The 18,680-nt window shown below is 40.4% G+C and overlaps 1 protein-coding gene and 1 long non-coding RNA gene across 12 annotated transcripts in view; one reads left to right on the top strand and one right to left on the bottom strand.

Annotated features, from left to right (window-relative positions):
* The first annotated feature begins 8,604 nt into the window (after nucleotides 1–8,604).
* LOC143159531 (uncharacterized) lies at nucleotides 8,605–15,864 on the top strand. The gene is made up of 4 exons (XR_012995179.1): nucleotides 8,605–8,670; nucleotides 9,251–9,339; nucleotides 13,380–13,498; nucleotides 15,677–15,864. It is a non-coding gene; the product is annotated as an uncharacterized LOC143159531 (long non-coding RNA).
* Nucleotides 15,865–17,136: 1,272 nt separating this feature from the next.
* NEK1 (NIMA related kinase 1) overlaps nucleotides 17,137–18,680 on the bottom strand; it is a 49,879-nt gene continuing 48,335 nt past the window's right edge. For all 11 annotated transcript variants that reach the window (XM_076336533.1, XM_076336531.1, XM_076336534.1 and 8 more), the window contains one exon: nucleotides 17,137–17,432. In XM_076336533.1, coding sequence (XP_076192648.1) covers nucleotides 17,419–17,432 — 14 coding nt within the window. In that variant the 3' untranslated portion in view covers nucleotides 17,137–17,418. The remainder of the gene's footprint in view (nucleotides 17,433–18,680) is intronic.

Genomic DNA, 18,680 nt, shown 5'->3' with positions numbered 1-18,680 from the left:
GTGCCTCTCCCGCCGCGGCAGCGCCGAGGCTCCCGTTCCCTCCCCGCCCCGCCGCGCAGGGCTGACGCGAGGGGCGGCACCGCCCCACCCGGCACCGCCCCGCCGAGGGGGCCGCGGGGAGGGCGGCCCCCGACCCGGCCCGGGCCGCTTCCCTTCAGCGGCAGCGCCTCCCCTCACGGGAGGGGGCGGGGCGCGGGGCCGGGCCTGGCGGCCGCCCCTTCCTCCCCACCGCCCCCTCGCCAGGTGCCGTGGGGTGACGGGGCGGGGGGGGGAGCTTCCCGGGACGGGGGATCCGCCGCCGCGCCGGGGGGAGGCGCTCCCCGCCCGGTTTGTGCCGTCATGCCTCTCCCGGCGGGGCAGCCGGGTCTGTCCCCCGGCTGTACGCCCTCTGCTCCCGGCGCGAAGGGCGCAGCGTCTGGGTGGGAAGGGGTGAGGCCGGGGCGCGGGGGAGTGGCGGCGTTTCCCGCCTGTGGGCGGCGGTCAGACGCCGTGGTGGTGGGTGCGGGCGGGGAAGGGGGACAGGTGGGTGCCTTGTCACATCAAGCGCTGCCTTCGGGTGCAGCAGTGCTCTCTCAGGCCCTTGCAGACCGCTCTGTGGTAAACTCGAGTGCAGCGTAAAGCATTGATCTCGGGTGTGCGTGCCTCTCTCGGGATGACACAAAGTTATTTGTGGGTGTTGCTCAATTAAATAATCAAGTGAGGTCAGAAACTGCCCCAAATTGGTGTGTGTCTCTCTTGACACACACACCTGTGTTCAGGAGATGAAGTGCTTGCTTTGGAGGCGTTTTATATGAAATACTTATCTACAAGACTGTGGGAATGAAGGAGGAAGTAAACCCTAAGGTACGTACAAATTATCATAAAACAGCAAAAAGGAATTTAAAAAATGCACTTTTTAAATCAGATGAGGCACCTTGTCTATGGATGGTGAAAAAAATCTATCGCAATGTGTAACTTCCAGTTAATCATCTTGTCAGCTGCAACTCAAAAAGGAAGCAATCTGAAAGCTTCCTTCTTGTGTGGCTTTGAGCTATTCAAGTTTGTTGTCATTCTTACTGAATTTTGTGTGCATATAAAAAGCTTTTTTTTTTTCTTCCCATGGGTTCTGTAGGTTTGTGTAAGTTGATGGCGTGACAGGCTTTTCTGTCTTGCTTTCTGGATTTGTTAGCTTGGTTTCCTACAGTAATGATATTCTGTGATTATTAGGATTTCTAAGTAAGTGCTCACACTGAATGCATCTCTATTTTTTTTTTTATTAGTAGTAGTAGTAGAAATATTGAAAGTGCTAAATATCTACAGTTCATTAAGAAATAAGGTTTCCTCCCCCATGAATTCTGGAGTTTAGGAAAGCTGATACAGATGGGGTTCTGGTCTGTGCCTGTGCTTTCCAGGGAGTATCGTAACATAAATAGAAGAGAAGGGTATAAACGTCTGATACTTAAGAATATTCCCCTGTCTCGTAGTATTCCTCTATCTTGCCGTGTCAGCACTGCTGCTACAGAAAGAAGGATAATCAGTGGGTTTAAAATAGGGACTTGCTGAATCTAAACAAAAGTTCATCTCGCAATTGGATTTCCCTTTTGGCCATAGCTTTTCCAAAAGATCTCATCAAGGTTGCATGGTAATAATTTGCCAGCCTTTCCAGCATAGTTTTGTAAGCAACACAATTATTGTTGTCTAAACTTAGTTTGCTGCCTAAGGAATGTAAATTATCTGTTAAAACGGTAGAGGAATTTACAATACAGGTGGTGCACCAGGGATGCAAGATGAAAGTTCAGGGAAGCAGGATAAAAAGATTAGCCCTTTATCAGGGCTGGTGTTTGATAATGTTTTATGTAAAGTCTGTAAAATACTAAATATATTGTGGGATGCTAGCCAAAGCAGTAAACATTCTGAAGAGTATCAGATAAATATGTTACTTCCTGAGCAGCAGCAGTAGTTAATTTTCAAACAAATAGAATCTATGTAAAAAACTGTGGCTGTGCGTGCTGATGTACGCCACTGCCCTCTTACGGATGAAGTGTTTGTCTCAGGGTGGCTGGAATAGTCTGATGCCAGGGCTGAAAGGAACAGAATTGCGATTACCTTGGAGGATTTTTTCATTCTCGCGTCCAGCCACAAGCAGGGAACTGCACACTTTGCACATTTTTACACGAGGAGACCTCCCTTCTTGAAACCATTCTGTTCTTACGTACAGTTCATTAGTTCCTTGCACAACTTTTACTACGTAATGGATGCAAAGGAGAGATTGCACAGGGCAGAGAACCATTAAAAACACAGATTTGAAGGAAGAGGCCCTCCAGTTACTCAAATCCCTGGATTTCTACGATTGTAATGTCTAATCTGTTCATATTTGTGAAAATATATTTTACACATTTTTTGTGTAATAAATTATATTTCTGAAGTTGGTTTTCAGGCACAAACTTTTTTTTTCTCCAGTGTATGCTGTTTCTCTTCATCTGGAAGCCATTGGGTAAAGGAAGAAGCAAAGGGCAATAGGCAGAACGGCAAAAGACAGTATGTCAGTAGCAGAACTGGTAACGCCTGGTTTCCTTCTTTTTTCTGTGTTCTGTGTCCAGTATCCTCGGTGCAATAAACCCACTATGTCCTCTGTGCTCCTCCTTCCCTTTTGCCGATACCTTCTTTTTCTTCTGTGGGCCAACCAACCTACAGGCCTCCCCCATGTCTTCAGCCCTCTCTGCCAAAACAATCATACTTTCTATTCCTCCCCAAACCCTACTGCAATAATTCCTGTTTCTATCACATTTCCAAGTATCCTTAGTTTTTCCTCTGTCTTTAGAATGCAAGGCAGCATATACTGTGCCTGGCTTTGAGCAACACTGGCTAATTGGTCAGTTGGCAGGCTAACAAGAAGAGATAACAACCTCTGCTGCACCCTTTTCTCTAGGGGGGACATTAAATTTTAGATCTTTTCTGGATATGACCACTGTTTTCCATAAAACCTATAGAATCTTAATACCTTTACAAATATTCTGTCAGGTTTTGCCAACGAATTATAAATAATTGGGAAGAGGGGCTGACAGATGTAGTCTATAATCATTTACATCTAGTTCCTTAGGAAATTTAACTAAGAAGCAAGAGACATTTCAGAATAGGATTCCACTTGTTAGCATGCAGATCTTTTGAAACATACAGACATTTGTAAACTAATGCACGAAAGAGCAAAAGCATTAAATGCACTAAAATACACTAATGCACTGAAAAACAACCAGGTCCAGTCTCCATTCTAATACTACAAAATGTCCCTGAAGATTGTGACCCTGATGGCAGGATAACCCGCCTGCCTGAAACAGTCACATTAGCAGTCTGTATATTTAGATTCATAAAACAAAACTGAGTGAGTGCCAAGTAGAGAAACCCTGGTCTGTGAGACTAAACATATGAAGGCATATTTAATTTATTTGTGAATTGCATCCTTAAAATCTTGAGATGACTACAAAAGACTCAAAGGTAATGAGAATCATGGAACGAGAGGTGTTACGTCCTATCAGAAAGAAAATATAACAGAAGATAGTGTCTTGTGGCAGTCATAGTCTGAATTTTTTTTATTTGTAGGTTCAGGAATGAATTTTAACATTAAGATCATTTCTACTGAGAAGAATAAGCACGTTTTTGTTTTAAGATACGTTCTTTGTACTAAACTATTTTTGTAGCTTTTTTTTTGTCAGAAAGGATGATGTTTCCCCATTTGTAATGTCCACGTTAGCCCATCTTTCCCATGCAATATAGATCTCGAGCACAGACCAAAAAGGTTAATCTTGCTTCCTTGTAAAATGACCCCTGGAGGTGCAGTGGCGATTTCCTTTCAAAGGCCACGCAAAATTCCCACTGACATCAATTTAGTAAGAGTTTACCACTGATGGCCGTGCTGATATTGTTGGCTTTATATTGGCAACTACAGCATATAGTGAAGCGTGGCCAACTTTCTTCAGTCTCTGGCGGAAATGAGCAAGGGTGTTCTTCAATGACTTTGTTCCTTTTTCATTAAAGAGTTGGGGATTTTTTTTTGTGGTTTTGGTTTTGGAGGGGTTGAGGGAATTGTGGTTTGGTTTTGGGTTTGTTTTGTTTTTTTTTTTTTTACAAAAAGGTGTCTATGCTGCAGTTAGTGCTAGCTTTAAATTGCCTAGCTCGGTTACTGTTAGTGGAATTCTAGCAGTATGGAGCTCAGCATGGTTGATATCCGTTTGCCAGTCAGGTTACTGGCAAATGGAGTTTTGTGCTGCCCCTGCTGCACTTTCTGTGTTGCGAACTAGTCGTAACTAGATCAATGACTGTAAAACAAATGTACTTCTAAGGCTTCTGCATCCTGCCAGAAGGATCTCTGCTGTTATTGTATTTGTGAGGAGGCAGGAGGAAGGGGTGGTTGTGCTTTCAGTACATTTTGGCTTCTGGTTTTACATCTTTATTCTGTATTCTAGGCATCTAGCTTGGGGTATAGACAAAAGTTGCCTGGCTGCATCTCAAACCTGACAAGACAGAGATGACATTTGACTTTTGATTACTTTTTAGTTTCCTGTTTTCTTGAGGAGAGTATCATTTGTGTATGAATGTTGTGAACTAGCTCTCTCTGACAACGTGAAGCTGGGATCGTACCTTTGCACATATTGATGCTTTTATAATAAATTAATTTGCATTGCAATGAGGGAATATGCAACAGAAAAAGTGGCTGTGGCTTAAAGAATAAACGTTACAAATTCTCAGTGTTTAGGTGAGCTTTTTGTTACCTTAAGACATTTCCACCAGGCTAGTCACAGGAAAACACTTACTGGGCTTATGGGTGCTTATGATCCTCATAGCCTAGCTGCAGCGTCCACTGCTGTACCTTGTAGAAATGCAGTAAGGTGTTGGTGTGTGTAAGTGGTCAAGAACATGATTTAAATGATCAGTGCACTGATGGGAACATAGTGCCTGCATGTCATTAACCAGCAAGCTTGAAATTGCCATTTCTACAAACAAGGTTAAAGAAAAAGCAAAGGAGAATGTTTATTTAAAGAAATCAAACTAGATGGCACAACTGTGAAGATTTTAGAAGAGGTACGGAAATGTAAGAATCCATTCTTAATAAGTTTATTCTAAAATCAAATGATCTTTTTCCTTCCTTGCATGCAGCTGATAAGCTGCAGACCTCATCTGTGAGGCTGCAGAGTAGGCCGTAGTGCTCCTTTGCCTCTCTAGAATTAGTGCTGTGTCCACAGGGGACAGAGCATGCCAGATTCTCTGTTCAGTCCTTTTCTAGGTATCTCCCAATCCTACTTAGATCTGTTCTCCCAAAGATTCGTAAGTGATTCAGGATGTAGTTTCAGAATTATTGACTGCCCTAGACTTCTTGGAATACTTACATGCTGTTTTAATAGTTTGCTATATTGTTCGCAAATTTTAAGCATTAAAAAACTATTATTGTTTTCCCCACTTGCAAAGGCTATGTACAAGTCACAGGGTAAAGCTGTTTCATATGAACAGTAAACCAATAATCATATAAATGCTTAAGTAGAATTATTGTGTTACTGACTCTAGACTGAGATCAGGCAGAACTGTAATCAAGCACTTTGAGTGATAGTGGGCTGGAGTGACTAACTCCAATTTTATCTTTGAGGAACATTGTGACAAATGTTTTGAGCTTTCAAACCGCAAACAGATGAGATGAGTTGTGGGGCCCAAACAATCTTTTTTCTTTTTAAATAAGCGAAAACATAATATCATAAAGGATATTCAACATTCATAAAAGTTTACTTAGTCTTCATTACCACACCTCATTACCAAAGTATCTGAAAGAAGCTGAACGTCTGGAGGCTGGATACTTGGCGTATATACTATTTGAACAAAAAAATACAATATTAGATAGGAGGAGGTGGAACTGCTGAGGAGGGTCAGAGGCACTTTTGCACGTGGACTGTGCAGAGGGAGGGAGGTTGTGGGCATTGGGAGAAGTCTGTATCCATCATGTCAGGTCTACAATGCCTAGATTCTGTCTTTTGTTGTATTTCTAGAAATGCACTACAGCTTCACTCTCTAAAATCCTGTGAGACAGACAAAGCTAGTCAATTAAGTTTCATGAATGGGGAAGAATTCACAGCACTGTGCTATTTTATCTAGAGGGGTCCTGCATTCAAATTAACCCTCCTAGAGCAAACGTCCTTGGCCAAAGCCTCAGGGTCCTATCCTCAGAAAAGCGTCCTCCCAAAAGCAGCAGGCTGGAACCTCAGACCTCTTCACATTTTCACACCAAATATATCTTCAGAACATATTAAGCACACCCTTCAGTCTTTCTAGATGAGAAATTTTCAAGTCCACTCAGAGCATAGGCTCTACGACAGGTGATTTAAGGGATGTTATTTCTCTTTTTGACAACTGCACGACAACATAATGAAAACTCAGAAATTTCTGCGGGTTTTAACAAACACCTTATTCTAGGTGTCTTATTCTAAGAGCAGTTACTGGAAGTGCGTTTACAGAGGAGCAACTCTTAAAAACCACTTGTGCTTTTGTGGTCATTAAAGCATGAGAAATGTACAGTAACAGCAATGATATGTCCGTACTGTGGTTTGTGTGTGTTTTATGGTGAGTCCTGCAGTTCCTCCTACTGTCCAAATTGGGAAATCTGTTGAAAAGCACTGTACTCCCTTCACCTAGATCTCCTCTGCAGTGAAAAGTTGGTTTGGATTTTGTCCCAGAATAGAGCCTGAATGTAGCTGTGCCACACTCCCAGGCTTAGGAGCAGGGACTGGTAAGATGCTCCAGGATAAATATGTGACATCTTTCCATATGAGACAAGAAGAATTTGCTAGCTTGTTTAAATTCTGAACTAAGCCATTTTAGAATTTTGAGTGCTGCAACAGTTTGATAGTTTGCCAAAAAAACCCAAAAAAAGAGTTGTCATGTTAGTTCTTAAAAGCATGCTCAGCTAGTTTTTTTCAGAGAGATTTATTTCCTTAAAATAGCATTTTCCTACTAAAACCGCCTTCTGGGCAGAGCTATCTGACAGGCAAGTAGAATTATCAGCATGTTTACTTTTCAAGCATCTCTGCCACACTTACACAGTTCTGCTGTGGTATCAAACATACATGAGTGATGAGATAGGTTTTGTAAGAGTTTGTGTACTAAGATATAAAAAATTAAGATGTGTTACAGCATTTAAAGTGCACTAACATTTCCATCCCAAACTAGTCAAAGCAGTGTCCTTATACCAAGGTAAAGCATTTTCTTTGACTGAAGCATCCCTTTTTGGAATGTATCCTCAGCTACAAGGAAAGTTGCATTCCCATTAGCACAAGTTATACTTCTTAGTTGTCTTGAAAGGTACAGAAGCTCCTTTACAGCCTCAGTTACCTGCAATTTCTAGTACACTTACGAAAGGATGTAGGCAGAGGTTTGGATGTGATCAGTGCACCACCCATGTACCGTTGTTTTTGTCTGTGATATCTTGGAATCAAAAAGCAAGGATTTCCAATGTAGCTTGACTCTGAAGGAAATTTTTGAATTACATTGGGATGAAAGTAAGGGAATAAAGGGATGAGTTCCCCAGTGATTTTTTGCAGAATCACTGTCATTCTTCTACCACAGTTCTTTACAAACAGAGGAATGTAGGAAAAAAAAAAAACAAAACTTTCCTTGTTCAAAATGAGATTAAGGAAGTGAGATAAATTTATGGAGTATTCATGGCACTACTTTGAATTTCTTTTATAAAGCTTGGAACTTGGCTTTTAAGTCGATGAAGACATTGAGATGCAAAATGGATTCTCTGAGGCTGCTAGTGCTACAAGGCTATATAATCACTCTGGGATTGCCAAAGATTTTTTTTTTTTTGTAGATTTGTGTCACTTTCACTCCCACACATCTGGCAAGAGACCTCTCTGCACTGGCTTAGTTGAAAATCTTATCTCATAGATCATTACTAGCAATAAATTCCAGCCTTTGTGCTTACTTACATTGTCCCATAGCCTGGAGTCACTGATTTTGTGGAACTAGGAATTTGGGCTGTAAAATATTTACTCACTAACACACACACACCCCAAAAAAAAAAAGCTTCAAAACCGACCCTTTAGCTCTTTCTTTGTGAAGCCAGCTCTGAAAATGTAAATCATATCAAACTGACTCTCAGGGCCAAAGAAAACAGGCAGCTGGATTCCATCCCTTTAGCTAAGAATCAGCTCTTAAATACCTCTTAAATATACACTTTATATGAGCTATAGTCAAACTCATTTTCAAGTAATGTTTTCCCACGTGTCCCAGAAAATGCAAGCAGCAACATTCTGCATGTGGATGTGACTAGGGCACTGATAATGGATAAGTGTGCCAAAAACCTGTTTGCAAGCATCACTGCAAACAGCTAATGGCAGTTTTACCACCATTCTTCTCTCAGGTCACACTTACACTAAAAAAAGGATATATTTTTAATCCATGTCACAGTCCTTAAATATAGCTAAGGCAGCTGTGCTCAAAACAGTTGTCAGGAAATGGTCTGTGCTAGGTATTTTCCTATGTGCTAGTTCACGTTAGTCAGTGAGCATTTTTCTGGTACTGCATTCTGGAAGCATTCTCATTTGAGGTATTTACTGTGCTGTTCCTTTTCTGTATGACGGGTGGGGAGCACGAAGGCAGTTACCTCATACATTGAAGACTTTGCAACTAGTAACAAAAAAGACTGGAAAGGTAAGAGAAGGCAAGACAAATGAGGGGAGATAATGACTGGCATTGATGCAGTTATCTCTGCAGGGAAATTAAATGACTTGCTGGGGAGGAAGCAAAGGGACAATTCCCAGAACTAAACCACAGATCTTCAGTTTGGCGACCTGCCTCCTGGAATACTCTTTAACGAGCAGGATCAGAGTTAGTAATGACCAGCAAGTGTTGCTGGGTAGCAGGGGCATTCTCTAGGTGTGGGGAGAAATGGTATGGAGGTGCTTGAGATGCAGTGTACTCTAATATCCCTCCATTCCTGATCACCAGATTTCAGAATAAAAATTGGCAAATGGCAGATAATAAAGCCCAAATATTTTCCAAGAGTCCCAACAATCATTCTTGAGTAACTTACTCCAGCAAAAACATGGCAGAATAAATAATCAGGGCATAACTAACTTGAAATGCCTCCCCCTTTTGTTTTCATAGGACAAATTAACAATGTTTTGACTCTAGGTAGTGTTGCATAACATGAAACATAATAGTTTTAACCAAAATACCAGGATAAGCCAGGAACAAGTTGTAACTTAATTTTTGGCATTTTTATTTTCAGGTTCTGGAGTGAATACTACATCTGAGTACGTGGAAGTGTTTTTTAGTCAATCCTGATACATATCCCCATACACTGCCATCTAGAATGAGGTTAGTGCATTATAGCTGCTGCAGGAACCTTAACTCACTTTCATTGACTTTAGGAGGATTAAGTCAGAAACAATACTATTCTAATGCCATTTTTTGTATTTACTTGGCAAATACTTTTGTCAATTTTCAGTGTCCCATGGGAGGTGTCAAGAGGTCACTGAAATTTTCCTGGGCAAGGGAGGGAGAGTGGTTGAAACCTTGGCCTCCCCGCTGCTTCCTTCAGTGTTTTTCTTCATGTCATTAGTGCTGTACTCGGCACTTTTCCCCCAGCTTCCATTAGAAGAGGGAGTGAGTGAATGTAAAAACGTTAGTAAGAAATGGAGGCAAGAAACACAGAGAAGCCTTCCCTGCTGTTTTATTTGGCTAATTCTAGGCCTCAGTAACAGTAAACTTAGTCACAGAAAGTGAGTATAGACTATATTGTCTAGTATGCACAAAAAATTATATTGTCTAGTATGCACAAAAAACCTCGCAGATGCTTTCAGCACATTTTTTTTCCCAGTTCATTCTATTATTCTAGAGAGTCTTCTGTCCAAGGATCACAAAGCCTTCTGACCTCTCTGTTATCCTACGGCAAGGAAATACAGTTCCCTAAGGCTGAAAAAGCATCAGGGTTTGATTTCCAGAAATGGGGTACCTGCAGTTTCCATGAACATCAGTGTAACTGTAAGTGAGCAGCATATTTTTCAGACACCACTAAGACAAATGCAGAATGGAGGGGCAGGAGGGACACCCCACATCTTACAGGCCTTGTATGCAAGGCTGCTGAATTTTACCCTGAGTTGAAGTATCAAAACCAGCTTTGTTAAAGCTAGTGACCGCAGAAAGGCATCTGGCTTGTTTCATACTATGGATCAGTGTGATCCCTCTAACAAGCCGCCATGGTTTATCATATGACAAAACAGGCGATTTCACAATTACTAGATTTTTTTTAACTGTTTCAGTTATACATTTCTCACATTTTTAACTGCTGTAAGGCAGAATAAAACATCTGTGGGGAGTTTTGCCAGCAAGTGAAAACAAAAATAGTGTTATGTAAGTACATTACGACTTGGTTAGTGCAAGATAAACAGTATACACCACACAGCTTTTGCTCCTCGGCAGGCCTGTTTCACATTGTATGTTCATACATAAATGTCTCTTACTAACACTGCACAAGCAGTCTCGCACCATCCTTGAACAGATGAGCTTTAGGAACTCTTACAGAGTGGTTCAAGTTATAGCTCCATCCCTTATACCCCATCCTTCTGGTGGAGATGACTTTCGCTGTGGCAGAATAAGCAGGATGGAAGTTGTGCTCGTATCCTCACCAACCGCAGCTCAGGGTCTGGTGACTTGGCTCAAACCCATCTTCTCAGCAGTTTAATCAACGACGCTATGCTTTGTGCCGAAGCATGAGGGCGGGTGCACGTTTCGTTCTGCTGGTCCTGATAATCATCAGCAGAGGGAAAGAACAGAGAGCTGAGAACAGGAGCATCTTAACAGATCACAGTGGGATTTGACTCAAGCTTTTTTTAAGTTTTACTGGGAGGAGGGAAGCCTTATGATTGTGGTCATCCATGCTCTGCTATTGTATGTATAGCTAGATACTGGTATTTATGGTGGAAAATCCGTCCATTACTGATCTGAGCAGACTAGTTACTGTCGTATCACTGCATGGTTAACAAAGGTCGCAGGCCAGGATTGAACTGTGCTCCCTTTCCCAGCTGGCAATGCTTAGCCCCCCTGTCTGTTAGAGTAAGAATTTGCTGGAGTCTCTTCCTGGACAAACAGGATTGCTCAATGTAGAGAAAGCAACAGTGGTCATCTGAGGTAAGGAGGCACTGCAGTGAATTAAGTGAATACAGTGAGTTCAGTTATTCAGGGCACTGTGATCATTAACCGATATACTAAAGTCCACGGTGAAACAGGATATACAATTCAGTGCAATCAGGCTTTTCAACAGCTGAAAAAAAAATGCTATATTATTAATAGCTAAAAATCACATTAGAGACGTTTTACTGCTGTGGAAATAATTCTCCATGTTTGTTTACTAACAGTAAAATTCAGATCTACTAAATAAGGCTTTAGAACTTACGAGCATGAAAAAATAAGATACACTAATACTTCTTAGAATTAAAAAGGCATGAAAGTATGTCCAGCGTTAAGTCCAAGTTTACTGTGTTGAGAAGCTCAACTGCCATAATCTTCATCTTTTGATTTCCTCTTAGAAAGTTTGAAGAACAAGACTAAAATACTCCAAACTGCCATGTAAGTTATCAAAACTAACATCAGTGGAAAACGATCAACTAAGTACGCTACAATAATGGCAAATTAGATGCATTTTATTACTGTCTTTTCGACATCTTTATCAAGAGTTGTTACAGCTCAGTACAGAGGAAGAAACAGAGTTTAGAGAAAGTACAACAGCTACAGCAGTTTATAAAAAGGAGACTGACTGACCCCTTAAGCTGTGGTCATGTTGGTATAGCTCCACCATCGATAGAGCTCTAGCTCATCATTAACAGCATTCAGGTTTTCTGTCTTTTCTGTATCCCCATCAAATAAATCACTTCTTCAGAAAAAGGCTACGTACTTACTTTTGCAAAACTAGTCTGATGATAGCATTTAAAATGGTTCTAGCAGCAATAAAACAAACAGCACCGAGAACTCTTGACTGCTGATGGGGAAGGTGATAGAAGGAGAAAATAGCATCCCTGAAGTATTGCTTGAGATTTAAAATTTTATTAAGAGAGCTACAACCACAGAGTTTTTGCCTGAAATTTGAATCTGGGGAAGTTTTATCCTATACTGAGGATACAGCAAAAACGCATACTTCATCCCTTCCCCTAGAGAACATACTACTGTCAGGACTGTCTGCAGGATACAGCAAAAATTAGGGTATGTCAAGGACCCGATTATGGTTCCATTATCCTCAGAGCACATCTGCATCAGCTGGAGCCACAGCACTATTTAAAACTGAACTGTATTTTCTCCTGGCTGACTATAGTCCCTAAGGGAACATCCGTCAGCCAAGCAGAAGTGACTCATGCAATGCCCCAGCCTCACACTTGATACAGGCAACCTCAGGGATGACTTGTGAAAGAACGGTCACAGCCATCCTGGAACTAAGCAAATGCTACCTCGCTGGAGTTTTCCCACTGTGCAACCTGCCTGGTTTTGGCTTTTGTTTTGCAGCTAACGTGAACAAACTCTCCAAGTCTTTGGCTCTGTGAGTTTTTAAACTGCATCGTTAAAAAGGGAGTTAATGGAATTAGCTAAATTCCATCTTTATTTAAAAATGTCTTGGAAATAAAATCTGGAAGAGTGCACCAGGCAAGCAATTTAGCAGGAGCAGCTGAACTCCTATATACGTGTCTCACGAGTAACTACAAATTAATATATCTTTATGGAAGCAGTTCAATTAAGGTTTTAGTTGCTCAAGATGGGTTTTTAAGACTCTTGCACAAGCCAACCGTTCAAAGTGCTACTATTTGAATTGATGAACTCATCAGCTCAGCTGGAAAACATATCAACTTGGAAATGCATTTGAAGCGTGTATTGCATTAACACACAAATTTAATTTAAAGGAAGCAGCTCTTTATGTATTTTAAAACTAGTACTTAAACTCTGCAAATTGCTCCATCTAAACTGCTATGATAAAAAGGGCAAAAAGAAGTGTTCTAGGAACGGTAACCGTTGGTTTCTATTTTATGCTCGATTTTAGCCTACGTGGCTCATGAATGAACAAGTGTTAAAATAAGATTTGAGAAAGCACATAATTATTTGGGAAGAAAAACGTTTGAAAGGATTGAAAAGTCAAATTTCTATATTTGTCTTTAGTTTATCACAGTTAATAAAATTAAGTAGAGCCTGGCTTCGTTTGAGCCTTGATGAGGTGCTTTTAGTAGAGAGAGAAAAGTCAAATCAGTAATTTAGTCAGGGGCACACTGCTACCCCACCCTCTGGCTGAGGGGGAGATTGATACAGAGTCCAACCATACACAACATCGTAACTGTGCTAAAAGTGGCATATTTTGTTTTATTTAAATTTGCCTCTAGTCGTTTGGGGAAACTGGACATGCCCTGCCGCCCTCCTATCCCCCAGGAAAGGGAGCGTGAGGATTGCGTGACTGGTACAGGCTGAGAAACTGTGCTCTACCTAAAGGCTTCTTACCCGGGTGAGTAAGCTCTGTATATTTCTCTATATTTTTGATTTGTAAATTATTTGTGAATAACAGCGTTTTGTAAACATACGAAGATTTGCGTTGATGTGTAGGGTTTTCAGAACGCGGCCTTGTACAAGGAAATACACATCATAGGAACTTCGGAATTTCCACGCTGATTCGGACCGACCGTCCACCAGCTTCAGGACCCTGCCTAGCGCAGCGGGTGGCCCCGCATCTGCCCAAGCACACCGCAGTCTGCAGGGGGGCTTGCACCCGCTGCGAAGCCGCGCCGCCGCCTAAGGCGGCGGGTCCCGCCCCCCGCCGGAGGGACGCTGCTCGCCCCGCCCCGAGCCCCGCCCCCCCGCCGTTATGCTGCCACCTGGCGGTGGCACGGCACCACAAACATGCGGGCTTGGGCTGTGTTTTCTAAATGCCAGCTTAAGGACGCGCAGCTCAACTCCGAGTTGAGGACAGTCAGAGTTTTGAAAGGGTGTAGCTTCCCCTGCAAACACATGTGAAAAAAGCAATCTTACAAGAATATCTTGTAAGTTTTCAACAGATTTAGGCAAGGTTGTAAAGCTTTAGAACAAAAGGGTTAGTAGAGAATGCACGTTTGAATACACGTTCAGCATTTACGCACACATCAGAGCAAGAGGGAGACAGAAGCACTAAAAGCTGAAATAAGAATGATTGACAAACGATGTAGATGTCCCGAGAGCACAGAGAACCTGTCAGGAATGTGGTACGCTGGAACTTTAGTTTCAATCAGCCACTGGCTTACCAGACCACAGAAATGTTAGTGATCTGCCTTGGTTCACACTGCCCAACCAAGCAATGCGTTTTTCTGAAGTACCTTCTAGCAGTAACTTCAAATACCCGCTCGAAGTTCAGCAAACTGAAGAGCAAAAGCCTCTTCGGGCTCCATTCTTCGAAACAGATTCTGGGCACCAATGCTCAGGGTAGGATTACTGTACCTGTTCAGCTCAAAACAAAGCCCGTTAGCAGTCAAGGCTCCATCTTCCTGCCACAGGCCACGAGGACGCCTTTCTCTCTAGTTCTGCCTCACTGCTGGGGTTTTACTCCTTTCTGTTGAAGGTCAGAAAACTCAAGGCACACATACAGCCGTAAATAGCACAGTTAACTAGGAGACCCCAGCGTCATAGACTATAGTCATGGCTGCAGGGCAGCATGATAGAGGCATTATGGGCTTGTTTTTTGGGGTTTTGGGAGAGGTGTATGTGTGGTTTTCCATTTGTGTTTGGTTGTTTGTTGTGGGGTTTTTTGTGTTGTTGTTTGTTTTTTGTTTTTTTTTTTTTTTTAAAAAGATTCCTCATCTGAACTACGGTTGGCTTCAGGGGTCAAGAAGAAAGACCGAGGACAGGGACATAATGTGAAATAGCTTACAGAGTATGTTTTATGCCAAAACCACCATTCTATATCTCAATTTGCTACTAGAATTACAACAGAAAATTCGTTATAGTGAATGTAATATGAATACAAGCCAAATGCTCATCTAATTTCAGTAAGTTATTACATACAAACCAATAAATCATCCTGAAGTCACACTGTCCTTGATGTCGTTATAGCGTACCTTAAATAGGGATTTAAAATTTCAGATAAAAGTATTTCTTTAGCAGACAAACTTATTTACTGTGTCAATTTTAAATTAGCTCTTGAGGGATATCGAGGATATCCAGTCCTGGTTGGCAGGTTTGAAGATTATTCGTGAAAAGCTGTGCACAATCTACGCATATTTTTCAAATCATTAATTGATAAAAAGCTCTATGTCTGTAAAGCTCAAAGTCTGCAGATTATGTCCATTTTTCTTACCAGGAGCAAGCCAGCACACTGCATAAGAAATGAAGAATGTCAATAATGATATGATTTCAATTTAAAAAGAATTAAACAACCCCCAACCCTTAACTTCAGTAAGACTGTATCACCTTGAGAAAATTCAAAACCACAGAGCGCAGAATATACGGATTGGTGTATCATCTTCTTTCCGTATGGTTAATCTATATTCTCTTCAATCTAAAGGTTTTGGGTCCTACCTTCCCCCAAAAGGTGGGCAAAGTATGATTTGAAAAGCAAACCTGAAAAAGGAAAATAATGCAGACTCATGAAGTCTTTAGAGTGTATTTGCTAAATGTCATGGATGATGCAGCTCATGAGGATCATCTCTCTGAATAGGTTATTCAGCAGTGAAAAGTGGAAGTGAAAAGCCCCAAAATATACTGTGGAAAGTTAAAAGAAAAAAAAAGAAGGAAGGGGAAGGAGAAGAGAAGCAGCATAGGACAGAACCAGCTCTGTTTCCAACAATGATCACACTTTCTCATCAGATGAAGCAAGAGGTGTTTATCAAGTAAATAAGGGTATAAAAAAATTAGTATTAAAGGAATTGATGATTATTAGTTTTATTCTCATCGCAGGTTCCCAGAATACAGCTGAAATACAGTAAGCTTGGTCTACCTTTAAGAATTGGATGTGTTTAAAAAAATTAACACTTTTCAGTGGGCAAAACTTTTAATAACACCACCATAAAACAATTATACAAAAATCATGTACATATTTTGACAGTTCTAAATTATATATATAGAGAGAGATATACTTGATTTTACTTTGTGGAAAAGTAACTCTTGACAGTTTTAGATTGTGACTGGCTGTAGCTGAAAAAAAAATTAAAAAATAAATCTGTTTTTCTCCAATAGGCAGTTGGAAGTTTGACAGTTCATCAGGTTTGTAACAGGAGACTTACTGTATGGGTAAGCCAGTAAAGCTGTTCCAGAGATGATGACTGGAAAACAGCAGCATACCTAATGTCCACCCTGTATAGTACTGCTTCAACAGGAGGAACAAGGAAATACGGGTCAGAAGAAACCTGTTTTTTCTTTCGGGGTGGTGGAAATCAAGCTACAAAACATGAGCCAAAAAGATGAGAAGGATTACATAGCACTTGTGCCTGCAGTATTTAATTTTCCCCCGTGGCTGCTGGAGCCATGAGTGTAACAGTAAGAATTTAAAAACAAACTGGAAAACCCCCACTCCTTTCAATTCAACAGCATACTATATTATCATTGACCAGATTACAACATTCAAAAGAGCTAAATAGTTGGGATTTTGGGAAGGGGTTGGGGAAGGGGAAGAAAAATACTGGGAAAAAAAGTATTCTAGTTCCAAATGAATTTTACAATCTCAAAAATCCCCAGACATTTCAATGATGACTGAAGTACCAGTTCACCTTGGTTTAGAAATGCCATTAAGATATTTCAGATGACACTGGTTAAAAAGGGACAGAAGCCTTCAGCTTCAAAATAGTTGTTTGGGTTTTTTTTTTTTTTAAGAAAAAAAGTGAAATACTCAAACTGGACCACTAGGTTAAGATGCTATTAAAATACAACCACAAGGGTCAATAAAAATGAAGTAATTTCTTTATGTAGGTGTAAAGAAAGGCTATTTTAAGTATGTATGTGAATAGCTAGATGTCGGTACTTCCACAACACCGTAATGCTTCCAATTGCTTAACTGTACCAGCCAACTGCTGATACGGCAGAAATTCTGGTTTACGTTATAGGTCTCAGTTTTGTGTCAGAATTATCTACAAGTATTCCTTTCTATATTTGTTTTGGAATTTGAGAGATTACAGGTTCTGGGGGGGTTTGTTTTGTTGTTGTGTTTTCTGGGGGTTTGTTTGTTTTTAACATTTTGGGCATCTAATATTTAATGAACACATAGGCAAGTACGCACAAGAGAAATGTATAGGTATCTCAGTTTTAAAAGGCATGTTTTTCCCCTTTTTCATACAATCAACATTCTTTTCTGAAGTCTTGCTTCTCCTGCCCCATGTTACATTCTCCACTACAATTTGTTATTCATCTGTGCAGACTTCAAACACCGATATGTAGTACAGCATTAAGGAATTTCCTGAGTCAGGTTTATTCATCGTTATCTGTAAAAAGCAGGAGAGGGGGATAGACAGGGTGAAAAGGAGTGACACACACACACACACACACACACACAAAATCAAGCTGGGGTTACAAAACAAACTAGAAACTGCAATTTGGTAAGCAATAATACAACAATTCACTAGTCAGTCACCAATGAAGTGACTGTTACCGAAACTGCCTTGAAAGCACTACGCGTACAAATATTGAACAACATGTCATCTTTCTTGGGTTAGTGAATCTAAGATAGTTTCATCTCAAGTGGCCTGCTTCAGTTAGAATAATCCTCTTAGGAAAGAGCAATATAGATTTTTTCCCTAACTTTTCTTATTTGAAGAGTATAAAACTTTTGAGACAGAAGCTCATGAACATGCTTCTGACTGTCACTTGTCCACTATTCATCTTTATTGGCGTAGGATTTTTTTCTTTAAATGTCTGAAATTTAAAGAACTACTTTAAATGTAGTTATGTACGTTAGTACTAAAGTACTACATGTACTTTAAATGTCTAAAATGTAAAGAACTACTTTTTCTGTACATTTTTGTATGCTAACACAGATTCGTAAAATACAGAATTAGGACTAAAGCTATTAAAAATAGCCCACTTGTTAATCAGCATTTTGCAAGATGAAAGTCGGCTCATTTTAATAGGGTTCACTCAGACAACAGCTTACAATTTGTATGCCAACATTTCAGCAAATTGTCATTTAAGCCTTTTAGTACTAGTTTTAAAATATCCTTAAGGCAAAGTGGCAAGGAAAAGAAACTGGTAACACTATAGTTACCGTTTTCTTCTCGTTCTATATTGCCAGTCCTTTGGACACTTGAAAAATGAACTACTACAGTATGTATTTCCAATTCTGTCACTAAATCAATAAATTGTGGTTGAAAAAAATATTTTTCAGACACTTTTCTGTCATACTTCTATAACACAGCATGAAAACAACATGGTACTGGTTATTCTTAGTGAGTGGTTCCGTATCAGTAGCAAAGAAAAAGTGGGAAAATGTAATTTGTATTAGAAATTATTTTTTTTATTATTATGTTTTAAAGACATTTTACCCCCCAAGCATTTACATATAAAACCCATAGAAAGCCGTAATCTTATTTGACCCTTTATTCACTGCTATTACAACACATTTGTAAAAGAATTTAAAAGATGCAGAAAGTAGACGTTGGTTAACATGCATTAGAATATTTTTTCAAAATTGAAATACATTAAATAGCTATCATTGCACACATTTCTAAAGCCAA

The sequence above is a fragment of the Aptenodytes patagonicus genome, chromosome 4 (assembly GCF_965638725.1).
Source record: "Aptenodytes patagonicus chromosome 4, bAptPat1.pri.cur, whole genome shotgun sequence".
Classification (NCBI taxonomy): domain Eukaryota; kingdom Metazoa; phylum Chordata; class Aves; order Sphenisciformes; family Spheniscidae; genus Aptenodytes; species Aptenodytes patagonicus.
The sequence above is the reverse complement of the archived record's forward strand: the minus strand, read 5'-3'. Positions and strand labels throughout refer to the sequence as shown.